A 26,580-nucleotide genomic window follows, 5' to 3' on the forward strand; every position below is an offset into this window, starting at 1 on the left:
CCTGCGACTCCGCCCCGAGGTCCTGCGGGCTGGGCGCGCGGGCTTTCCCGGAGCCTGGGCTCCTCCTCCGGCCCCTCCTTCCTCCCCCGGTCTTCCTTCCCCTCCTTGGGCTCTTCGCCGCTTCTCCTCCTTCTCCCCTCCTTCCTCCCGCTCCCCTCCCCTTCCTGCTGAGAGCGTGGCAGAGCCAGCCGCCGGCCTTCAAAGACCAGACAACCGCCTTTGCACTCGTTGGCCTCTCACCACCCCCGCCCAATCGGAAATCTGTCCGCGAAGCCAGCCTCCCCACCCCCAGACCCGGAGAAAGTCATTGCGTTTCTCCTCCGGAACTGGCCAGGTTCAGCACCGCTCTCAGTTACCTTAGCTACTGTTACTGTTTCATTGGAAATTCCAGCGAAGCAGCGACACGGAGGGGGACGTGCCGAGTGCGAACCCACAGGGGCAGAGCTTTTTAGGGACCCGCTCTACCTATTTACATCATAAATTAGGTTTGTGCCAGCCACGTAGGAATTAATCCAGGGACAAGAAAGAAAGGAAGGGGAGGACTCAAATGTGAGCATTTGTAATAGTGAAGTTCGATGATTTGATTCTGACCTACAGGAGAAAAGTAGGGAGGACGGCCTCTGTGGGGTAATTTATGTTCCTATGCTGAGGAGATAAAGAACTGCTGCTTTGCCTGCAGTGGCCAGATAAAATGGAATTTAAACTGTTAAACCAACCTGCATAAGAGTCCTGCTTGCATATTGAAAATTTAAAAATACTACCACAATCCTTGACGTTTTTTGTTAGGCTTTTTCTTTTTTCCTCAGAATAATCGTTAATAGTGGTAGGGAGACGCAGTCTGGATGTGTTGTGATCCGTTTCTGTAGAATGAGGTGTTTTAATGAATGGAACCTACCAAGCCGAATAGTTGGCCAAAGAGTGTTCCTTCAAGCATAGGGAAACCGAAGAGAAACTAATTTTGTAACTCGTAGCTTCGGTTAACAGTTTAATTACTAGGTTCCCCTTAAAACTGTTCTTTTTTTCGATACTTTGTTTTCAGTTTGTGATTCTATCCATTTAGAAAAGTGGAACAAGTAGACATCTTTCAAAATGCCATAAGCTTTTTAAAAATGTCAGTTTTCCCAAAAGGATGTGATCATTTTTTTCCACATAGAAAAGGAGATGTTTATACATCCTAGGTCTGAATATCTACACCCTTTGACTACTAATATAGATAAGAACCGACCATTTGTAGTGTGGTCATTTGAAGACATGCTCCTTAATTGGAAGTAGTAAAGAAGATAAACCACAAAGCAGTGTGCCTTCTTTTCCTTAAAGGAACAACTTATTGGCCGGGTGCGGTGGCTCACGCCTGTAATCCTAGCACTTTGGGAGGTCGAGATGGGCGGATTGCCTGAGCTCAGGAGTTTGAGACCAGCCTGGGCAACATGGTAAAACCCCGTCTTTACTAAAATACCAAAAAAAAAAAAAAAATCTGCCGGGTGTGGTGGTGGGCGCCTGTAATCCCAGCTACGCGGGAGACTGAGGCATGAGAATTGCTTGAACCCGGGAGGTGGAGGTTGCAGTGAGCCGAGACCATGCCACTGCACTCCAGCCCGGGCAACAAAGTGAAACTCTGTCGTAAAAAAAAAAAAAAAAAGGAACAACTTATTTATCATTTTTCCATATGCCAAGAAGGATTGTTTAAAGATAGTTTTCCATCTATAGAACTTAACAAAACAGTAGTTACAGAAACTTGGGAAAGGAAATAAACCTCATTCTTAATAACCATCATTACATCTTTTAACCTAGCATTGTGATTACAGTGCACATATTACTTTGTATTCTGCTTTTTCCACCGATTTTTATCCGGTGAATTATTCCAGGTCGCCACATAGCCTTCATACTTAAAATTTTTAATGGCTGTGTAATTCATTCATACTATTTTAAAGGCTCCAGATAGTCCTATAGAACAGACAGTAAAAGTTGGATTTTGTTTTTAGTGGAAATTTCATCAGATAACTCTTTTTATCCTGCCATTTTTTTCCTAAAGCAAAAAGCACGTTTCCAAGTTGAGTTTGATTATTTTTTTCGTTATGTAGGTCAGATATATGGGAAGATACTTTTGGTAATATGTTCATTAATCATTGGTTATCTTCTTAGTCTATTTTTCCAAAGTTTTTCATTTTAGGTGGTAACTACATGTTCTAGGAAAGGTTAATGATCTTAACGATGTTCTTGTCATTTTGCTCTCTATACCTGAATTAATAATATGCCATATTTTGGTAGCATTTTCTTTTTCTGAGTCTCTTTTCAATCACTCTCTTGCCAGCCTGCCTCCAACCCTCCTCTCAGCATGTGGTAACTATTTGTTCTTTGCTTTTAGGATCTAACCAGCTTGGAAGGTCTGAAATTTTAGAACATCTGGTGATTTTTTTTTTTTCTTAAAATTTAGTCTAGTCTCACTTGCTAATAGCTGGGAGCCATAAATGTCTGTTTTCTGTCACACTGATTATCAAATAGGTCTTTCTTTGATTGTCAGCGGGCACCTTAGTTCCTACTTAAAAACTTCACTCTCGTAAGGAGTCTGAGGTCTTTTCAGCAAAGTGATGTTGGCTAGGATTTTATTGGTAGCTTATTATTTTGCAGAATATGAGTGTATTTTTTTAAATTTCTCTAAGGTTTGAGGACCATTGTTTCTCTTTTTTCACAGTAACTGCTTATTTCTTGGGTCTTGGTTGTATCCAAGTCTAAACACTAAAATGAACTTTGTTTTCTACTCGAAGGTTTGTTTCTATTGGTGTTATAACAGACATGAGTTGTGCATTTGGTTGGAAGATTTTTTTTCTTAATAGGCGTGCAGCTCTTCCCAGTATATCCACTTACAAGCTCGGACAATAAATCTTGTGAAAAGTTACTGTGACTGAAAATTTTCACTAACGTATAATGTTGAATATGTGAATATAGTATTTCACCAAATACTTCGGAACTTTTTACCGCGTACCCCTTACTTTATAGCTGTGTGCTCTTTTAAAATTAGTCATACTTGTTACTTGCAGTCCAGGTTTGCATGGATGGAATTAAGTTTGACTTAAGTACCATATAAAAAGTATATGAAATGTAAGCATCATGTGCTACGTCTGTTATGTTGCTTTCTAGACAAGTTTTATGCATAGTGTTACAAGTGTTAACCCCACCTTTATACCGTGGTATCTTCAGTGTACACAGCTAGCATGAAACCCTGTTTAACATTTAAAAATGTCTAATGTATCCTTGTAAAACTAATATGTGGTTTTTAAAAGTGTTATGTTTTGGGATGTTTTGATATAATTGTGCTTTTTAGTCTTGGCTGAGGTTCTGCTGTCTTGTATGTTTTGTTTTGCTATGAATAATAATTTCCTTTTATTCAGTGAATAGAAGAGGTAGGCTTGTCACTACTATTACTTCGAAAGAAAGTAAGCTATTAGAGTAGGTATAGACTAACAAAGGTATTCAAAATAGTTTTATGTTGGAAGCTACTTTCTTAAAATTATTTCTTTTTCGTTGAAGGAAATTTTTTTTAAAAACATAAAATGGAGTTACTTTTCTAGAAATAGTTGAAACATATGTATAAAATACTGGCCAGAAGATTTTTATAAATGGGAAATGATAATGTTTCAAAGAAATATTCTAAGTCTGTAATTTGAAAACATACATTTGAAAAAGTAAAATTTTCCCTGAGTGTTGCCTTTTCACATCCTGTAGCTAGCTTTGCTTACTGGTGTCTGCATGCCTTTGACAACATGTATCAGAAAATAGCAAAATTTTGGCTTACAGATTTAGGAAGTAATCTAAGCTTTTAAAATGATATGTGTCACAGGCATTTTTAAGAATTTTAGCTAAGACATAACTTTTTCATATGCCCATGAATATATTTTATAGACCTTATTTGCAAAAGGAGTGACTTTTACGGGAGCTTTCATTGTGGTTAAGAAGCTATGGAAGAGCTTGTCAGTGAAATAGTAGCAACATGGCCTGTGAGAGCAATCTTAGACAATGAAAGATGCTTTTAAAACTCAAAATGCCACACAGGCAGTGCATTGACTTTTACAATGAATTGCCTCTCCCATGATCTTGCTTTCTTATCTACCTTCCTTTACTGGCCATTTGTGGCATGCAGCAATAATTATTTTGAAATAAGAAAAGGGGGAGAGCCGGGCGCGGTGGCTCAAGCCTGTAATCCCAGCACTTTGGGAGGCCGAGACGGGCGGATCACGAGGTCAGGAGATCGAGACCATCCTGGCTAACATGGTGAAACCCCGTCTCTACTAAAAAAAGATGCAAAAAAACTAGCCGGGCGAGGTGACGGGCGCCTGTAGTCCCAGCTACTCAGGAGGCTGAGGCGGGAGAATGGCGTAAACCCGGGAGGCGGAGCTTGCAGTGAGCCGAGATCCAGCCTGGGCCACAGAGCGAGACTCCGTCTCAAAAAAAAAAAAAAAAGAAAAGGGGGAGAGTCAATAGTAGAAGATGAGACCTCTGGGGAATACAGTCTTCAGACTAGGGACCAGCTGGAAGATGACTAGGGAATATGCCTGACAAAATTGTGGAGGCCTGTCTGTTCTGGATCCCCAACCTCTCTTGTATCCATTCATTCTTATTTGCTCCTCGTTTCAACCTTCATCATTTCTCACTTGCAAGCAGTCACTCAGTTGTTCTCCCTACTTCCAGTCTTGCTTTCCACTGATTCCTTCCCCTCATTGCCCTCAGATTGATCATTCTTTAAATAAAGTCATTCCCCTATGAAAAAAAATCCTTCAGTGGCACTCCATTACATTTCCCAATAATAGTAAATTTCTTGGCCTGGCCTCTATGGCCCTTCATGATTTGGCCCTATTTTACCGTGTCTCTGCCCTCTCTTCTCTTCTCATGGACCTCAGGCTTCAGTCACAATGAGAAATTAGGTCCTCTCCAAACACACTATGCCAGTTGCTTCTGTGCCATTGTAAGTGTTATTCCCTCTGCCTGGGACACATTGGTTGGCCTGACATACCTCAGTTCTTTATTCTATGTTCTCGAAAGTCATTTTGTCCATCTGCCTTTTCCCTACTCCAAGCAGTGTAACAATTTCCTCTGTGATCCTTTAATGTGTTGTCCACACTTTAACTATACAGCATTTAGCATGTTATATGGGGACTATTAGTGTTTACGTTGACTTCCCTAATGTGAGCTCTTGAAGGGCAAATATTTGAACTTCTAGGTATTTGTATCCCTAGCACCTAAGGGGGTATGTACATTTTAATATGTACTCAACAAATGGAAAAAAGGTAGCACTATGTAAGTGTCAAAGCTACTCATTTCTCTCATGTCAAAGCTTACCTCATTCTTGGAACTCTTCCCCATAGAGTAATCACTATTAACAATTTGATATATTTAATGTTTATTACAGCTAGCATTTTCATATAGGTTCAAGTTTATAATATGGTAGAATCTTATTGTATTTTTTACAAGATAATTGTATATATTTCCCTTTTTTCCTTTTTTATCGAAGTATAATTTATATACAGAAAATACATGAATCCTGATGACTTGATGCATTTTCATATTTATACATTCATGTAACCACCATCCCAGGCCAAGATATATAACATTTCCATCAACCAGGAAAATGCCTCTTGCATCTTTCTGCAATCCATCTCTCCCCTGCGTGTAATTACTGTTCTGACTTTTATCACCATTGTAGTGATATGATCAAAATGGTGTTTCCAAAAGACAAGTCTAACAGTGGATCAACACTATGGCAGTCTAGGCATTCATTTACCATATACTTCTCGAGCATCTCCTCTGCACCAGGCTCTGTTATAGGGGCCTAAGGTGAAATCAGAAAGATCTGGCCTAAGGAGGGACCAGAATAGTAAAAGACATGGTCCTAGTCATTAAAGGTCTTGAGGAGAGTCACTGGAAAAAGCTGACTAGAGAAGGTTGCTTAGGATATGGGAAATGTCAAGAGCAGTGGACTCTTAACCAGACAATTGGAGATGAGGGAGGAGGATGCACAGGACTCCGAGAATCTGATGTGTCTCAAGACTATAACTAGTTAAGACTGGACCACAGAAAGGCTTTGAAACTTACAAGCTAGAGTATGTACATTTCTTCTGGAATGCAGAGCTCTTAGGTAGAACTGAAGAGAAATAGGACAAAACTTGTTGTCTGTATGCTTGTTTGGTTATAATTACCTTTTAAGTGAGCTAAAGGAGGGGAGAATAAAAGGCTAGGGAGACCCAGAAGTTGTAGTTGAAATTGCCTAGTTTTGTATTAGTGCTTGTTGCTTGAGAGCTTTTGGCCTTATGGTTGGGATTGGGGTGGGGGTAGGGAGATGGTGAAGGGCAGGGCACAGGTAAGGAAAGGGCAGATATTTTTTTCTTTTCAGTTTGCCTTTGCTTTGGGAAGATAATTATAATTTAGAACACAGGATTTTCAGTTTCACAGAGTGAAAAAATATGGCAGTGGTTCCACATCTCAGGAGGAAATGTGTTTTCTAGAGAAGGATAGGATTGAAGGACCCTCCTTATGGGAGTGAGAAGGGCAGTGAAGAAAGGAAACTACATGTTTCCTTTAAGTCCTTAAATGAAAAACTCTGTAAACATGGCCTCCTCCCAGTTGCCTTTTACCAAAAGAGTGTAGATGAGAGACCCAGGCAGTCCCTTTGTAACTGTGTATTGGGAACTTGGAACACATTATCTCCTGGATACAATGTTGGAAGTGGTGATTACCTTCCCAGACCTTCCTCCCAGGAAAGCCTTTTTAACTCTTAATGTCATTTAGCCATAGACCTATTGTGTTTATCATTGTTTCTAATGGGAAATGGGTTTAAGTTTCCAACTTGATTTGTGGAAAACATTCCTTCTCTCTTCTTCCTCACAACTCGGTGTAGACTGTGGTTCCTTGAGGGGTGGGAACACTGTAAAGGTTCCAGCAGAGAGGGTGAGGGGCTGAGGTGGCAGTGGAGGTAGGCGTGGCTCTTCACATATGCCAGTTACTCCTATTCATAGATTGGCTACATTTACAGGGTTCAGCACAGCATCCACTTAGCCATGTATGGTTATTGAGCACTTGAAAGGTAGCTAGTCTGTCAGTGGGTGCTGCAACAGACAGTGTAAAATATAATATTTTGGATATATTGAGTTAAGTACATTATTAATCTAACTTGTTTCTTTTTACTGTTTTAATGTGGCGAGTTGAAAATTTGAAATTCCATATGTGGCTTGCACTATATTTCTATTAGCAGTATTCGTCTATATTCTTTCTTAAGATATTTTATGATGTTCATATCCTAGGAATTGTTTCTGAAGGAGGATCCTTTCTCTGGAAGTTCCGCTTAAAATGAACACCCCCCCCACCCCGTGATAAAAGACTCATTTGTGCATGAAAGGTTATCATATAGTTCAGAGTTGATGGCTTGATAACCTTTGCCCATGGGGCAAAATATGAAAGCATCCCATTCTTATTTGTATTGAAAGCCAGTTTGGTTGCTTAGTCTTTTGGATGCAGTTGGTGATCCAACTGGTTGGGCTAGAAGTCTTTTCCTGGGCTAAGTATAATGGAATATGTATGTGAATGAATGTAACTGCAGTAATTCAGAATTCCATTTATAATATGTGCTCACCAGTAGTACTGAATGTTTCATGCTTTCAGTGTTATTAGAAATATATAACATGTCCCTTGTTAGATTTACATAGCTACTTTGCCCAATAATTCTCAGGAGCAGCATTCTTTAGGAAGCTTAGAGGATAAAGTTTAGAGGATAAAGAATAAATACTCTAGTTTGGCATAGTGTAAAACTTAACAAAGGGAAATTTGTATCACTACCGTTTTTGAAAACTTTATTGATGTTCCCCAGCGGAGCCCTTGTCTTATATCATGGCAAGTCATTAGTAGCGTTAAAATGAGGGACAGGCCACATGACTGGAGGGCTCCTAGGATTCTTACTTCTGACAGTCTTTAACTTTTTCAAAACTTAATCCTCCTAGTGGAGGTTACAGGAGTGGTTGTTATTTTTTGGTAACTATAATGGCTTCCATTTAAGGAAGAAGCACCAATGTCTAATTCTGAGGCTGGGTGGATGTATAGATATGCTGATGAATAGCATCTATAAGAGGTAGGACCACTTTATATCCCTAATTTTGGATCCTACTAAATCCCATCTTATGATCGAAGGTGTTATCTAGCTTGTATAGCATATCCCTGTATTTCAGATATGATTTGACTTATATTTGCTTCCTTGTAATAATGAACAGTCACAAAATAGCTTTCAAATAATAGCATCTGACATTTATTGAGTAATGCTTAGGTACAGGGCAATGTGCCAATGAATGTAAAATGTTTATTTAGCTTCTCTTCCTAGTCAGCCTGTGTACTGGTATTACTAGGTACTATTATTATCCTCATTTTATAGATGAGGGAACCAGGGCCCAGAGAGGTTAAGTAACATAGCCAGTAGTAACCCAGGTCTGTCTCTATTCCAGTCTATTCAGTGATTAACCTCTTCACTTTTCCTATGAATTTTGACACAACATTCCTTTTGATAACTTCTCACTGTTATTTTCTCAGTATGATGCATGTCCTAGAGCCGTCATTTTTTAAACATAATTATCATGCTGTTATTTATAGCTGCTTTTAATGTAATAATGCTTGGTATTGTAGCAAGCACTCAGTGAATGAAAATTATTACTGCTAGTGTTATTATTTTTAATATTTCTCTGACTTGCTGGGTGAGTATTGTGGTACATTTGTTTGTAAAACATTTTTGCCTTTGATGTCCCACAGTTATGCCCCTACTGATGACAGATACAGAGTTGTTGAGACTCTCAGTTGATGGAGTATGAGATAGTTGAGGACTGGAGGATGTGAACTGGTGGCCTAGGCTGAGTAGGCCCTATAGGAATAGTGGTAGTTTTGTAAAAGCAGCAGGGTAGTCCTTGGCTATCTATTCATAATAGCCACTAGAAACTGATATGCCTTTTTCACTTTACCAATCTCCTGATAAATGCTTTTCTTATGAGGAAAAGAAAGATATTCAGTGTACTCCACAGTAGCCATTTGTTTTTTCTAATCCACAACCTCTGGAGGAGGTAGACATGGTTTTTAAAAAGGTTTGGATTACCATCATGCCTTTGCAGAGTTTTGTGTATCAGCCTGAGCCTTATCTGCTGGTGTGGTCCTCATTTCAACCACTTCTCCCATTTTCCTGAAGCCACACCCTGTCATAGTCAGATCGTTGGTTTTTTTCCCTCCTGTCTAGTTAGATGGCCTGGGGTAGAAGAGGGATTTTAGAGAAGAAATAGAGATGTCAGTCAGTGGGGTCTTAGCTAGAAAAACATTGCATGAAGACTTTTGGATGGTGTGCCAGATGTTTATAGAAAAAGTAGAATTCTGTATCTTAAACCATTTCCCCCTGGTTATACTACTCACTAATGTCAGTTGCTCTTTCATTATCTATATCCTGCCCTGTAGCTCAAATAGTTCAGTGAACTTAGTACCAGGAGCCAAACACAGGATTTAAATGCAATTGAACAAAAAGTCTTGAAACATTTTTGTTTGTGCAACTGAAAAACAGTACTGTTAAGAAAAGTAAATATGATTTATTAAGATCCTAAGATTTATTGTCAAGCTACTTGGGCAAAATTACTACTTTGTCCTTGACTACATTTGAAACTAACTACTTCTCCCTTCCACAACTTACTACTTCCTATATTCTGTTTCTCCACTTCTCTCTCTGATAATTATTTCTCTGTCTTCCAAAGTCTTTCCCTTGGGGAGTGTATCCTGCTTCATTTGTGGTTCCAGATATTGCAGCACACACTGATGCTTCACCATCTTCAGCTCTCACTCAGGCATCTCAACTGACTGCATTACATCTCCACACATCTCCCGTGACTCTGTCCTGCTATCAGCTCACAGTGAGACCTCTGTCATTATTCATCTTTGTTTGGTTTGTTTGTTTTGCCTTCCATCTTCTCTGGCCTATCTGCCATCCCTTTGAAATTTCTTTTACGTGTGTTCCTTCGACTCAATTTCTGTTGCCATCACTTTAATCTAGGTTCTCATGTTTTTATGCTTTGACCACTGTACCAACCTTCTAACTGGACTCCCAAGTGTCTCCAAAATTCCTGTCTTCACTTACATCAACTGCTAACTTTCGAAAAAAGTTGGTTTTATCATATCACCCTCCCCACCAGCCTTCAGTCTCCCCATGCCTATGGGGTCAAGTCTAAATTCCCCAGCATGTCCTTCTGAGCTCTCTAGTATCTGTTCCACGTGTCATTAAAAACTTATTTCCCATCATTTCCCACAGAAGCCCTGCACTGTCTCTTCTACTCTCTGAGTGTATCTCCCCATTCTTGATGCCAGCCCTTAGAGCATCAGTTAGTCAAAGGAAGAAGAGATATAGAGCCAGGAGAGCTGAAGGCCTGGGGGAGGAGAGGAAGTAAACTGAAAGCATTCCATTAAGGGTGTGACTTGAGGGTGAGAACATGACAGAACATGCTTTAAAATGCTATTATAATGATGAGAAGTTGCAGAAGGAAGGAGGGTGGGAGCTGGAGTATGACCTTTAGGGTTGGATTAGCCTGAACTCTAGACCAAGATGTTTTAATTTAAATTGACCTGAAGTTGCCCGGAGGCACTGCTGTTTAATCAGAAGGGCCAGTCCCTCTGCCAAAGACAGCCCACATAACTAGACAGGGGACAACAGGATTCCAGGGAGAATATCTAGCCTTTAATATAGCCATGACATTGGAAAGTGGAGACCCCCTCCTGTTTTATTTCTTGAAGGAGGATGTTGACGATAAGCAGAGCAAAGCTCTCCACTTTTCTTAATAGCTTATGTAGGTTTGTAAACTCCATTTCATAGTGATGCCTTTGAGTTGTGTGTTAGAGGTAGATTTAGGCTATAGCTAGGTACTTTTATAAAATCAGATTTTAAAAAGTGGACATAGTACATCCTGTCTAGTAGATCATACCATCTACTGTCATGTAGTATGGCAAACTGTGTCATTTTCACTTCAGTAGCTCTGTCAAGAGTGCTGGACTGGAAGGCAAGAGCTCCATGTTCTTAGCCTGAGTCTGTTACTAATTATACACATGACCCCAGGCAAGTCACTTAACCTTTTGTGGTGTCAGTTTCCTTATCTATTAAATGAAGGGATTAGACTAGATTATTTCCAGGGCTCCTTCCGAAAAAGTACAGGAGAGAGTTGTATAACTGAAAGGCAGGAAGTGGAATAATTGAGGCTTGGAATTCAGGGTGACTTAAAAATTACTTTAGGCCGGACATAGTGGCTCACACCTGTAATCGCAGCACTTTGGAAGGCTGAGGTGGGAGGACCACTTGAGCCCAGGAGTTTGAGACAGCCTAGGAAACATGGCAAGACCCTGTCTCTACAAAAAATAATTTAAAAAAAGAAAATTAGTCTGGTATAGTGGCACATGCCTGCAGTCCCAGCTACTCAGGAGGCTGAGGTGGGAAGATCACTTGAGCCCAGGATTACAAGGCTGCAGTTAGCTATGTTCACACCAGTGCGCTCCAGCCTGTGCCACAAAGCGAGATCCTGTCTCAGAGAAACAAACAAACAACAACAACAAACTTTAAATTTTAGAAAAGAGGTCCTGGATGTGTTTAATGTGCTATATCACACACTTAGTGGTTAAATTGGTAAATGCCACTCCATCTTATTGATGTCAATTCTGTTTGCTGTAAACAATTTAATAATGTTCATGACAGAGTCCTGTCAATACTTTGGAAGAGTGAGAGTGAGGGTTTGGTGAACAGACAGACTAACTAACTTTGTATTTTGTTGGGATTTTTAGCAATGAATGCATGTTACTTTTACCATGTAAAAAGTAGCTCATAACAATTTTTTGAAATTATTTATTTTCATCAACTTTTAAGTTCTAGGGTACATGTGCAAGATATGCAGGTTTGTTAACATGTACCATGGTGGTTTGCTGCATAGATCATCCCATTACCTAGGTGTTAAGCCCAGCATCCATTAGCTATTCTTCTGATGCTTTCCCTTCCCCAACCCCCCTTCACAGGCCCCACCCAGTGTGTGTGGTTCCTCCCATGTGTCCATGTGTTCTCATGGAAGAATTTTTCCTAAAAGAATTAGTCCTGGGGAAAGAGGTGCTGTGTAATCTTCAGAAAGTAATAAATAGCCATTCTGCTATCTCATATGTTCAACACTTTCTGCAATGCTTAGGTGGCTTAGTCTCACTCCTGTCCATGTATGTTTTTTCCAAGGCCAAACATTTTTATTATTTTGTGTATCTGTCCATAAAATGAGCCAAAATGTAACCAACTGAACGTGTGATATGCGCAATAGTAGTTTTTTTTTCCTGATAATAGGTATTAGTTGATAGCTGCAGTCGAAGTGGTCTGAGACTGGGAAAGGAAACTTTTCACATTTACATATGACCAAGTTTAGTAAGTTCTAAGATGTTTCTGCTTCAGTGGCAGTGCAATTGACTTTTGGAGGGAGGAGAAAAGCTTCTAAAATTATTAGTTTCTACATGTTACTGTCCACTGGTGAAGGTCAGATTTCTTTTGATATTATCATGTTTTCCAGTAAACTTTGAGAAGTGTGCCGCTTCACGATTTTATCGTAATTCCCTGGGGTAAGAATTGAAAACTTCATAAACATATTTTGTAAATTTTCTAGATCCTTATGATTGTTTGTATGCTTAAAAAACTTCATACTAAGTATTACTTTAAAGAGGTCAGTAACACAAAATGGTGAACTATGTGTCAGTGGAACCAAACTGTGAATCATTTCTTTGCCCAGTTTCATTAAAATATGTGATCACCTGAGTCTTTAACTGTCTGCTGAAGATCAGTGCAGCAGGCCACAGACTGTTAAATACATTTCTGCAATATACTGGGGGAGGTAAATTTCTTAATATCTTTGTTAAAAAGTAGAAGACACAAGTAAGCTAGATTTCATATATGTAGTCTTGGTTGGTAGTATCTCCTGAAGTGTGTGGAGGAAAATTGGTAGATCAAAACACAGAATGATAGCATTCAGAATTCTCAGGGAGAGAACCGATTTAATCAAATAAAATGAACTTTGCACATTTTGGCAAGTTCAGGACACTAAGAAAAGCCCTTGGGGAAGTAACTTTTATAAAACTGAATCCAAGAGAACTGGTTATTCTTTTTTTTTTTCTTTTTTTTTTTTTTTTTTTAAAGATAAGGTCTTGCTCTGACACCCAGGCTGGGGTGTAGTGGTGTTATCATAGTTCACTGTAGCCTCAAACTCCTGGGTTCAAGCGATTACCACTTGGGACTACAAACACATGCCACTATGGTTGGCTAATTTGTATGTTAATTTTTTGTAGAGAGAAGGGTCTTGCTATGTTGCCCAGGCTGATCTTGAACTCGTGGGCTCAAGTGATCCTCTCTCCTCAGCCCCCCAAAGTGTGTTGGGATTACAGGCATGAGCCATTGCACCCAGCCTTGGATATTCTTTAAAAAGTAATTTTAAAGCTACACTATACATGTAAAACACACAACAGTAAAATACCTCCTTTGAGCGTTGAAGTATATTAGTACCTTGAGTCAAGTGAGTAAAGCACAAAAAAGTGAAATCCAGCCAAATTGCTAGAGTATCAGGGAAAAAGTTGTGTCAGGGTCAGAAAATATAAGCAAGAAGGAAGCTTTTAGGGGAGGTACAAGAAGGAAGACAGTTCTATTCTTGTAATGATATAATGTATTCTTAGTGTGTACTTCATAATTGTAACAACCTCCTTTATAGGTGTGCTAGCTGTAAAAATCATTTTACAAAGATATTTTAAACAGTTTAAAGTGATTAAGCTATCATAGTGTTCTGTTACCTAAGACAGCAAGTAAACCTTGTCTTTGTTATCAAAATTGAAGTCCATTGTAATTGTGAGAAGAAGATTCTTGAAGTTGAGAAGTTTTAACTTGCCCAAATATTCAGGGCAAAGACCAAGAGAAAAGTCATTTGTCTCCTCGGGAGACAGAGATGATTGGAAAAGCAGGGCTTCTTATTTTTCATGTCATTCCATCTCACTGGTGAGTTTACCAATGCAGGAACAGTTTGTGATGACAAAGATGACAGAATGCTAAATTGAAGAAGAAAGTAAGTTGTATGAAAAATACTGTTGGAATTGATTTATGCAAATTTTCTGGGTTGTTTCAGAGCAAGTTTTCCCCAAACTTATGGAGAGCAGATGGAAAAAGGAAAATAGTTTATCTTTCAACAAGAGAAATGATGGCCCTGCTAAATTTAGACTCTTTGGCTTTAACTTGTGACATCTGGGAAAATACTCAAATCTGTTAATCATTTAGTTTGTATAACCACCTAGAAGAGCCCAATGTCGAGGATAGACCTCTAACATGGGCTTACGAATGGCAGATATTACCAGGCTGATCTAATTTCCTTTAATAAAAGATAAAAAGTCTTGTCAAGGAGAGGAAAGCAACATGTATTGGCTTTCTGGATGTTAACAAGGTTTTCATTCATTCATTGTGAAGGGCTTGCTAACAAGCTAGGAAGATTTGGACTGGACTGCACTGCTCAGGGGAATGTCCAGATAGGCTGGGGGATGTATGTGCCTAAAACAAGTCAGTGCAGTGGCTCAGCACCAAGTCAGGGGGACACAACAAGTGGAGCCTCCCAGCAAGAAGTTCTGTCACTGCTGTGTGAAGGAGCCTGGCTTGTGAAAATTCATAATGTACAAGCATTCGTTTTACTGTTTGGAAAGATTCACTGCCAGTCCCTTTAAATAGCTACCATCCTAGAGAATATTAATCATTCAACTATTTTTTTGATTTATAAATAGTCAATTCACATACCGTTTGTAAGGGTTTCTTTCCTTCTGGAAATTTAGGTACAGCTGCCCTAAATATTTTTATCAGTTACCTTGGCTGGGGAAATTAACAGCATGTTTATTGAACTTGTACATTATACTGTGTTATAACATTATACCATTTTCCAAATGTTAGTAAGGTTGCTAACATTTTGGAAAAGGATTACAAGTGACCTTTAGAGATAGAACACGAGGCCGGGCGTGGTGGCTGAAGTCTGTAATCCCAGCACTTTGGGAGGCCGAGACGGGCGGATCACGAGGTCAGGAGATCGAGACTATCCTGGCTAACATGGTGAAACCCCGTCTCTACTAAAAATACAAAAAAACTAGCCGGGCGAGGTGGCGGGTGCCTGTAGTCCCAGCTACTCGGGAGGCTGAGGCAGGAGAATGGCGGGAACCCGGGAGGCGGAGCTTGCAGTGAGCTGAGATCCGGCCACTGCACTCCAGCTTGGGTGGCAGAGCGAGACTCCGCCTCAAAAAAAAAAAAAAAAAAAAAGAGATAGAACACGAGTTTTCAGAAAGGCCTCTGACACCACTCCCACATCCCCTTCAAGGACAGTTGATCTGCTTTTATCTCTTTTACTTGTTCTTAGTTCCTGGCAAGATTTCAATGGAGGAAAAGGCTTCTCTATTTTAAAAAAATAAAAATCAATGAAAATCAATGAATCAGAGAAGTAGCCTGGCTCAAATGGGATGAAGTTCAGGAAGGACAAGTATTAGGATAGATACTGAGGGACACTGAAGTTTAGGGGAGTCGCTAAATAACACTCCTTCATTTCCCTCCTCCACTTGAAATCTATTGAGAAATAAGACCCAGAAGCCAACCAGAGTTCCAGATTACAGCTTTATTCCTGATCAAAGCTGGAGGAAAGGATATAGCCTACATGTGTATTCATGAAAAGCTTCCAAGTAGTTCACATATTGACAGACCTACCCTATGGGTCTGTTGTAGGGGTGGAACCTACCCCTTAAGCACCACATGTCAGAGAACATACCAGAATATTCAAAAGAGCTTCAGCAACAGGCCTGCAGAGAGCATGCCAGTTTCCTGTTTGCAAACCAACTAGTCAGATGAGAAGGTGGAAATGTGGGTGCAGAGGGTAATAGAAAAGAAAATATTGCTTTTAGGCTTTGCCCTTCTGAGGAGAAAAGTGCAAATTCTCTCCTTCCTGTGGTGATGTAAGTGGAGAATAAATAGCTAGTGGCTAGTCCGATCAAGCTGGGACAAGAACCCAGGTCACTTTCTGTCAGTGACAGAAAGGCCCATGTTTTTCTGTTGGTATGAAAAGACATTTTTAGTTGACTATGGAAACTTAAACCCAACCTGAATTAACATATTTACTGAGACAGGAGGTGTTCTCTTTCTGTAAGTCAGATTTACATAAAGGATTGTTACAGGGTGTAGAATTATAAGATATATAAGTCTGATTTATATTAAAGGAAGGTATAGAATTATAGGATATAAAAACTGCAAGGGACCTTAGAGTTGGTTTTTCAGCCCTTTCATTCCTTGGGTGAGGAAACAGCCCCAGTGGGATTAAGTGACTTACTCTGGACCACTTGCCAAGCAAGTTTGAGACAGCTAGGAATAGACCAGGCCCTTCTAATTCTTAATTCACTGTTCCCCATACCTAATTGTTCTGTACTTAGATGTCAGGGAAAGTAGGCTTAAAGTGAAATCTGAAAATTTTATTAAACGTCTAAGCTAATCTAACAAGACATATCTGTGAAGTGAATATAGGCTTACCATGAAGATCGTGCAGGTTCAATTCCCAGACCACCATAATGAAGTAAGTCACAAGAATTTTTTGCTTTCCCAGTTTACACGATACTGTAGTCTATTAAGTGTGCAATAGCATTATGTCTAAAAAACAATGTATACGCCTTCATTGAAAATACTTCATTGCTAAAAAAAATTGTTAATGATCACCTGAGCCTTCAGCCAGTCGTAATCTTTTTTGCTGGTGGAGACTCTTGCCTCGATGTTGATGGCTGCTGAGTGATCAGGGTAGTTGTTGCTGAAGGATGGGGTGGCTGTGGCAATTTCTTAAAATAAGACAACTACAGATTTTGCCGCATTGGTGGACGCTTCCTTTCAGGAAAGTTTTCTCTGAAGCATGCAGTGCTTTTTGATAACATTTTATCCACAGTACAACTTCTTTCTATTTTCTTTTATTGGAGTCTGTCCTCTCAAACTCTGCCACTGATGTATAAACTCAGTTTATATAATATTGTAAATCCTTTGTTGTCATTTCAACAATGTTCACAACATCTTCACCATGAGTAGATTCCATCTCAGGAAACCACTTTCTTTGCTTATTCATAGGAAACAACTCAATCATTAAAGTTTTATTATGAGATTGAAGCAATTCAGTCACATCCTTAGGCTTCACTTCTAAATCTAGTTCTCGTGCTCTTTCTACCACTTATGCAGTTACTTCCTCAACTGGACTTTTGAACTCCTTAAAGTCATCCATGAAGGTTGGAATCACCTTCTTCCAAACTCCTGCTAATGTTGATCTTTTGACCTCCTCCCACGAATCACGAATGTTCTTAATGTCATCTAGAATGTTGAATCCTTCCCAGAAGGTTTTCAGCTTTGCCCAGATGCATCACAGGGATCACTATCTATGGCAGCTGTAGCCCTACAAAATGTACTTCTTAATAGCCTTACAAAATGTATTTTTTAAATAATAAGACTTGAAAGTCAAAATGACTCCTTCATCCATGGGCTGCAGAATGGATGTTGTGTTAGCAGGCATGACAACAACATTGATTTCCTTGTACATCTACATCAGGGCTCTTGGGTGGCCAGGTGCATTGAAAACAATCAACAGTATTTTGAAAGGAATCTTTTTTTCTGAGCATTAGGTCTCAAGAGTGGGCTTAAAATATTCAGTAAACCATGCTGTAAACAGATATGCTGTCATCCAGGTTTTGTTGTTCCATTGCTAAAGCACAGGCAAAGTAGATGTAGCATAATTCTTAAGGCCCCTTGGATTTTCAAGATGGCAAATGAATGTTGGCTTCAGCTTAAAGTTGCCAGCTGCATTAGCCCCTAACAAAAAGTCAGTCTGTCCTTTGAGGCTTTGAAGTCAGGCATTGACTTCTCCTTTCAAGTTATGGAAGTCCTAGATTGTGTCTTCTTCCTATAGAAGTCCATTTCATCTACATTGAAAATCTGTTCTTCAGTGTAGCCACTCTCATCAGTGATCTTAGCTAGATCTTCTGGATAACTTGCTACAGCTTCTATATCAACACCTGCTGCTTCACCTTGCACTTTTATGACATGAAACTGGCTGCTTCTTCTAGCTTCAAAGTTTTCTTCTGCAGCTTTCTTACCTCTCTCAGTCTTCATATAGTTGAAGATTCATTCTGTCAACTCTAGGAAGAGTTAGAGCCTTGCTCTGGATTAGGCTTTGGTTTAAGGGAATGTTGTAGCTGGTTTGATCTTCTCTGCAGACCACTAAAACTTTCTCCATATCAGCAATGTGGCTGTTTTTCTTCTTATTCCTGTGTTTCCTGAAGTAGCATTTTAAATTTTCTTCAAGAGCTTCCTTTGTATTAACAACATGGCTGTTTCGTGCAAGAGGCCTACCTATCTCAGCTTTCGACATCCCTTCCTCACTAAGTTTAATCATTTCTAGCTTTCGATTTAAAGTGAGAGAAGTGCAACTGTTCCTTTCACTCGAACACTTAAGAGTCCATTGTAGGGTTACTAATTGGCCTGATTTCGATATTGTTGTGTCTCAAGGAATAGGGAGGCCTGAGGAGAGGGAAAGAGATAGGGAACAGCTGGTCAGTGGAGCAGTTAGGACACATACAACATTTATCGATTAAGTTCACTGCCATCTTATATGGATATGGTTCATGGTGCCCCAAAATAATTACAATAGTAACATCAAAGCTCACTGATCATAGATCACCATAAAAGATATAATAATAGTGAAAAAGTTAGAAATATTGCAAAAATTACCAAAATGTAACAGAGAAACACAAAGTGAGCATATGCTGTTGGAAAAATGGCACTGATAATACAGGGCTGCCACAAACATTAAATTTGTAAAAAATGCAATATCTGTGAGGTGCAATAAAGCAAAGCACAGTAAAATGAGGTATGCCGATATCCATAATGTGTGGAAGAGTGGTTTAAATTGGTGGGCTCTGAAGTTAGGTTATCTGGATTCAAATCTTGGCTGTGCCATTTCCTAGTTGTTTGGCCTGGACAAGTTGCTTCGCTTTCCCAAGCCTCAGTATCCTCATGTATAAAGTGGAGATAATAACAGCACCTACCCAGAGGGTGGCTGTGAGGTTCATGTAAGAAGGATGTATATTACGTGCTATGCTTAGTATAAGTGAGTTCCTAACATATAAGCACTGATAAATATTAGCTATCCTTAGTCATCATCATGATTATTTTACCTCGGAGAGACTTTTAAAATTTGACCTGTGAAGATAATAAACCCTTAGCTTAGGATTTTACCCATCCCAAGTTACTCCTTTATCCTAAACCTCCATTCTTTAGGCCTCTTGCAATCATCTTTTACTGTCTGTCCTTTGGCCCCATGCTCTATCACCAAGTCCTGTCCTATTTGTTTCACATGTTTCTCATTTAACTCTTTCATCTGTGTTTCCATACTAATTCAGGTCTTGATTCCCCAGGTGTGACTTACTATTCACGCCTCTTAGCTGCTGCTCCTTCTCCTCTTCCTCCTTCTCCTCCTCCTCCTCCTCCTGCCCCCCTCATCCTCCCCGTCCTTTTTTTCCTTTGAGACAGGCCCTGGTTCTGTCACCCAGGCTGGAGTGCAGTGGCATGATCATGGCACACTGCAGCCTCCACCTCCTGGGATCAAGTGATCCTCCCGCCTCAGCTTTCTGAGTAGCTGGGACCACAGGTGCGCACCACCATACCCGGCTATATTTTTGTGTGTGTATTTTTGGTAGAGACAGGGCCTTGTCATGTTGCCCAGGCTGGTCTTGAACTCCTGAGCTTAAGCAATATGCTAGCCTCGGCCTCCCAAAGTGTTGGGATTACAGGTGTGAGCCATCGCGCCTGGCCTCAAACCTCCTAGCTTCTTCTGACTACAGCTTCACCTTCCTCCAGGCTGTCCTGTATGTAACTATCAGACTGATTTTCCTGTTTACCCCTGCCTTGGATTCTGTAGTGTGTCTACTGTCTGCTGCTTTTAAGGCCAGGCTCTCATACCTCAACTTCAGGTCTTTTAGGAACATCAGTGTCCAATAGAAATATAATGCCAGTCATACACATAATTTAAAAAATTCTACTAGCCACATTAAAGAGTAAAAACAGGTAAAATTAATTTTACTAAAATATTTTATGTAACCAAAAATATCTAGGACATTATCATTTCAACATGTAATCAGTACAAAAATAATGAGATTTTGGCATTTCTTGTTCTGCATCCTCAAAATGCCAAATGCGTTCTATACTTACCTCACATCTCAATCCAAACTAACCACACATCAAGTGTTAAATAACCACATGTAGCTAAAAGCTACTGTAACAGATAGTGCAGCTGTAGAATGTGACTTGCCACCACATAAACAAGACATAACTATGTTTCACTTCTTCCTTGTCTGTTAAAATAGGGATGTTAATGCCATGCCTATTTTATAGGGTTGTCCTAAGCCAATGTGAAGTGTGAAAGTGCTTTGTAAGCAGTAAAGTTCTGTAAGAATGTATAGAAGTTATTATCAGGAGTGAAGGTTTTTACTAACATAAGAATACAATATCTTTGGAGTAAAGTAATTTAAAAGAAAAAAACATATTAAGGAGGCAAATTAGCTGTCCTGAATTCATTTGTGAAAAAAAATTAAGCAATGAATGGAGAGTATAAATGTATACTCACTATCTCTTTATAATTATCTTTTTGGAAGAAATTTATCACATTAATAAGATTCTCTAAATACTTCAGTAAATCTGTGGGCCTTTTTTCCTTCAGCATGTTGAGCAATGGACGTAGGGACATTTGGTTCTTCTCTTGATATTGGGAGCTGGACCCCTACCAAAGAGTTAATTGCTCTTGGTAGTAAATGTAGCCTACATACTTTGTAGTACTGAGGTAGGAGTGGCATTAAAAATTTCCCATATCATCCAATTCATTGCAAAGAATAGGAATTAACCTAAAAACAATGTCAGAGATTTAGATACAGAAACTATTAATATTTGGGCCGGGCACAGTGGCTCACTCCTGTAATCACAGCACTACAGGAGGCCAAGGCAAGTGGATCACCTGAGCTCAGGAGTTCAAGACTACCCTGGGCAACATGGTGAAACCCCGAATATACTAAAATACAAAAAGTTAGCCAGACATGGTGGCACACGCCTGTAGTACCAGCTACTCAGGAGGCTGAGATGCAAGAATCGCTTGAGCCTGGGAGGTGGAGGTTGCAGTGAGCCGAGATCGTGCCACTGCACCCCAGCTTGGGCTACAGAGTGAGACTCCATCTCAAAAAAAAAAGGAAAGAGAAAGAGAGAGAGAGAGAGAGTGAGGGAGAGAAGGAGAGAAGGGAGGGAGGGGAAGGAAGGAAAGAGGGAAGGAAGGAAACTTAATATTTGTAAAATGCTTTCATTCCATATTCTAAAGGAAAATTTGAAGACAGATTGATGAACAATCAGGGCACATTATTTTAAATCATAATGAGTCATGAAGTGGTACCCAAATCTTATCCTAGCCCTTTACCAAACCAAACAGTCCACTAGTTTTTTAAAATTATACCTTGAACTACCACATGGCCCTTCAGGAGTTCAAATTTGATATATAACCGTTGTTTCCAGTGTGGAAATAAGATTGCTAAACGAATTAACTCCAAAAACAAGAATCAATTTTATATAATGGCTTCAGGGTGAAGGACCCCTGCCTACCATTACAAGTTTGCGAAAGCCAGAAACTTCAACATAATGCATGACCCTTTCTCTCTCACCTGTCCCTCTAATTAGCTACTAAATCCTTAGGACTCCTCCTCTGAAATACTTCTTTTAAATACTTCTTTAATCTGCAACATCCTCTCCATCCCCACTGCCCTAACTTAGGCTTTCATCACTTTTCTCATAAGCTCTTTCAGCAGTCTCCAAACCAGTTTCCCTGCCTCAAGCTTCAGCCTCCCTTCCACCCCACAATTTATTCTCCAACTACCAGCAGAGATCTTAGTGAAATACAGATCTGATCATACCACTCCCCGGATTTAAAACCTTGAGTTCTTCCCAGGGCCAGCAGATAAAATCCAATCTGCTGAGCATGGTGTACAAAGCACTTTATAGTCAGAACCCAAATTATCTTAATCAGCCTTGCCTCCTGCCATGTGCCCAGAGCAATGATAATCAGATTACTGGTGGTTCTCAAGTAAGTCCTATCCTTTTATCTGTTCTCTTCTCTTGCACAGTCCCCTCCACCCCTCACATCAGTGAGTCTCATGATCTTCACTTCATCCCATCAGGCTTTCTCAAATGTCCCATTTTCAGTGAGAAGCCTTCCCTCACTCTCTGGTCACTTGTTCTTTCAGTCTCCATAAATGCATCTCTTATTCCTTTGTGGCAGGAACCCCTCAAGAGCTCATTCCTCTCTATATCCCCAGCACGTAGCATTCTGCCAAGTATAGCATAGTTTGTCAGTAAGAAAATTGTTGAATAAATACAAGAAAAAATTGATCCTCTCCTCCACCCAAATGTACACCTTTCTCTTCTACCCCAAAGAAGAAATCTAATTTCCTAATTCTGTATGATTTATAATCAACTACTGATAGTTCCAGGTATTTGAAAAGACACTTTAAACCATAATGCTTCCTTTTCACTATCTAGTCCAATAAGATTTTCCTTGGGCCATAAAGAGTTATTCTCATTCCCTATATTCCCAGTGCTAAAAGTCATATATATACAAATTGGCCAAAAGAGCACCTGGAAAGTTTTAACCTTTAAATGCTTCGACCTATAGGATATGTTAGGAATATTAAAATAAAAGACAACAAGCTAAGCACATCTTTAATTTCACAAGAATCGCCAGCTATTGGACCTGGAGTGAATCTTAACCAAGATCACCCTCACCTTGTAGGGTTATGCAGGTTGTGTTCTGTTTAACCCTAGGGGGCGCCACTCTCACAGATTACGATGTGAATGACTCTGCGAGGTGGTATTCTCAGCCTTAGACAGTGTCCCTGCTTATCAGATCATCCTCCTTTTCAACTTAGGTCCTAATAAGCCGACTGGTTTGCTCAAGGTCACACAGGTATTTCATAACAGGGTTCATAGCCAATAACCTGACCCCTTTCTTACTTCTCAGTCATTCTACTAATCCAAATTGCTCTGGAAGACCATGAAACCAGAAAAGAGTGTTTGATGTAGTTGCATGGATAATGGACTATATGCCTTCAGCTAAATGTGAAATTCAAATGGTTTGGTATATCTCGGTACCATTTGCTCTTGTTTTCCACCTCCCGCTGTACTGGCCTGGTTGGCATAACTTCAGCATTTAGCATATCACACTGCTGCTCTCAGGCTCTCCGAGGCTCAAGTGGCTGTTCCACTCTGTTGCCAAGCTGTGCTTTCTTCTCTCTTTCTTGCTGGCCCATTCCTCTGTGACTTCCTGTTAGCTGCCACCTTCTTCTTTTAGCTTCTCTTCTCAGCATTTTTTTGCTGCTTTGTTTTTATACCCATCTCAGACCAGTCAGCACGATCCTTTCCTTCCTTCTATTCTACAGAGCAATCAATCACAGCATGTTGGCTGTTGACCTTGGATCTTTGGTTGTTTGCTGCTGTTCATAGCTGCTGGGCGTGGCTAGGGGACGCTGCTTCTTTGCCAAAACTTTTTGTTTCTTTTTCTTTCTCCTCTTATTCTAGATCTTGGGCTTTCTGAATGCTTGAAGATGCCAGAAGGGTTATATCCAAATAAGTGTGGCTCTATTCCTATTATTCCCTCTCTTGCTTAAAAGTGAAAATATTGCTTGGGTGGAAGAATCTTGGTTAGAAGAATTAATGTAGCTCAGACAGTCAATATAGCTAATTGTTTGTCTCTACCAAGGACAATGCATTTAAAAAATAACTACTCCTTCCTCTGCCCCTTACTCCGTGCTTACCATCAATGTCAAGCTGGGGTAACAGGTGTGTTGGCAGGTTTGGTTGAGCCTGAACAGAAAATTGGACCTCTTGTGCCACAGTCCTTCAGCCATAATGGACGAAGTATTTTTGACTTCAGTTCTTTGCAGTTGATCATTAGAGCTAGCAGGTCTTTCCGAAACTGCTTGCTTTAGTTCTACCTGATCAGTGAAGGTATAGAATAGAATTAGGTTAAGGAGTGGTTAATTTCTTAGAGTTTTGATACTTGCTGTTTATGTTTGTACTTTATATATTGTTCATTGTGTAATTGAGAAATTCTTTGTAAATGTTTGGTTTGCAGGCTGGTTGGAAGGAAAATCATGCAACATTCATGAGCGAACTAAAAAATCTTCAGGCTTCTGGACTGACTACTCTTGGTCAGGCTCTAAGATCCTCATTTGATTTGTTAAATCTCAATAGATTAATATCTGGAATAGACAATTATGGACAGGTAAAAAAAATTTTGAGTGAGTACGGCTAATTTATTTTGGTGGCTTGGGGTAAGAATTTAAAATTGGGCATGGTTACTGAGTTTTCTGCTACTTTTCATAACCTCCAAAAATGAGGTTCATATTACCTTTTAAATATATACTTTTAAAAAATCCCTCTTCTTTTGGTTCTTGTGCATGGCTTGATAATAGAATAGCTAAAATTGTCTACTATGAGATAATCAGATGTTTGAGAATGATGTGAATAAACGGCTGAGAAATATCGGAACAAGACAATTGGAAAGAAACTTTCAGTGTCCTTAACTCCTCTGCCCCTCCCAATTTGATGAAAAAGCTCTAGGATAAGAAGGCAGAGTAGCATTTGCTGTTGCTCCCATTGTCCTTTCCTCCTCTAAAGTCTGTGCTCACAGTAACCAGAGTCACTCTCCAGGTTGCAGCACGTAAGTCACTAGTGTCCTATCTGTGCCAGGATTTTGACTCAAGTGAATGATTCATGAGGGTGGATGATAATGCCAGTATAATCTTGTAATATTATTTTATGATTACTTGGAAAGCAGAGTGAGAGAGATATTTAAATGTGAATGGTTTGGCGAGTTCCTGAATTATAAGAATTTCTCAGTTTATACTGAATGTTATCTCTTCAGTGGTTGTTATTTTGATTCCCACCTATTTCGTTCCCTGATCATTTCTTCCTTATTTATCCAGACAAATTTTATCATATTCTTGAGAGATCATTGGCAAGGCAAATGTAAAAGTTTAAATACACTTCTATTACTTTACATGGCTCTAATGCTTTTTAAATGTATTTTAGGGGCGAAATCCATTTTTTTTAGAACCATCTATTTTAATTACCATCACAGATGGAAACAAGTTAACAAGTACTGCTGGTGTTCAAGAAGAGGTGAGATTTTTTTTTTTTTAATTTTGTTTAAATGGCAGGGAACATGTAGCTATTTCTGTGGGAGGCATTTCCAGTTAAGAATCAGTTTGGTCAAATCACCCATCTTGGTAATCCTTGAAAGATTGCTTAATTTTAATGAGTTACATGAAAGAAAAAAGTCAACCCTTTAATTCTTTCTTCATTTTTATATGGGTTGTTGTGATGAATCTTTTCACATTTTTGCCTTATCAGCTCCATCTTCCTTTGAATTCCCCTCTGCCTGGAAGTGAACTAACCAAAGAACCTTTTCGTTGGGATCAAAGGTTATTTGCCCTGGTGTTGCGTTTGCCTGGAGTGGCTTCTACTGAACCAGAGCAACTAGGGAGCGTACCAACTGATGAATCTGCCATCACACAGATGTGTGAAGTCACAGGAGGTATTGGCAATATTTACCGTTTCTGAAGGAAAAATTCAGAGCATAGAGTACGTTTTTCATTAAATGCCATATCCAATCTTTACTTGTTTTCCTTCAAAGCCTTTTAACTCTGTTGCTTAAAGTCATCATTGGTATGATACTTGCTGCCAATGTAGTTATGATTATTTCAAGCTATATTTTAGGATTTTAAAATGCTTGTATTATGAAATTATATTTTATTTGATCAAACTTGTGCTGTTTATTTTTCCTTCTGGGATAGGTCGCTCCTACTGTGTGAGAACACAAAGAATGTTGAATCAATGTTTAGAATCTCTAGTTCAAAAAGTTCAGAGTGGTGTAGTTATTAATTTTGAAAAAACAGGACCAGATCCACTTCCTATTGGAGAAGGTATAGTAGATAAACCTTTTTAACCCTAAAGTGTTATATAGGAGAATGAGAAGACATTAAATAAATTATTATAGACACAGTCTTCACTATCCACATGCATTTGAGTGGTTACAAACATCCATCCAAACAACTACCATACATTCACTGTCTATGTGTATGTGTCAGGTAGCCAAATTCTAACAACTTTAATTTCATGCTGGATGTTCCTAAGAATGTGTTTCCTTTTCCTGGTGCATTTTATATTCTCTGGTCTCAGTCTTTGGATTGCACTGACTCATTCACTTCTCTATTCACAAAATGTCTGGAGATTCACTATGGTATGTACTTAAATAATAATCTGATTTTTGTTTTGTGAGTGCCAAGTATGCTAAGCCATCTTTATGAAATATGTGTTAGTTTCTGCACCTCGGCAAGAAATTATGAATGTTTATCCAGGAACTGCTCATCTTCTCTAAGATCCTACACTAGTATTTT

General features: G+C 39.4%; 1 protein-coding gene across 1 annotated transcript in view; it reads left to right on the forward strand.

Annotated features, from left to right (window-relative positions):
* Window positions 1-26,580, forward strand: part of DDX26B (DEAD/H (Asp-Glu-Ala-Asp/His) box polypeptide 26B) — a 63,331-nt gene that overhangs the window by 1,284 nt on the left and 35,467 nt on the right. Inside the window, exons 3-6 of the mRNA XM_011948758.1 lie at window positions 24,255-24,404; window positions 25,214-25,303; window positions 25,535-25,718; window positions 25,978-26,106. Coding sequence (XP_011804148.1) covers window positions 24,255-24,404; window positions 25,214-25,303; window positions 25,535-25,718; window positions 25,978-26,106 — 553 coding nt within the window. The remainder of the gene's footprint in view (window positions 1-24,254; window positions 24,405-25,213; window positions 25,304-25,534; window positions 25,719-25,977; window positions 26,107-26,580) is intronic.

Source organism: Colobus angolensis, unplaced genomic scaffold, assembly GCF_000951035.1.
Source record: "Colobus angolensis palliatus isolate OR3802 unplaced genomic scaffold, Cang.pa_1.0 Scaffold283, whole genome shotgun sequence".
NCBI classification, from domain to species: Eukaryota; Metazoa; Chordata; class Mammalia; order Primates; family Cercopithecidae; genus Colobus; species Colobus angolensis.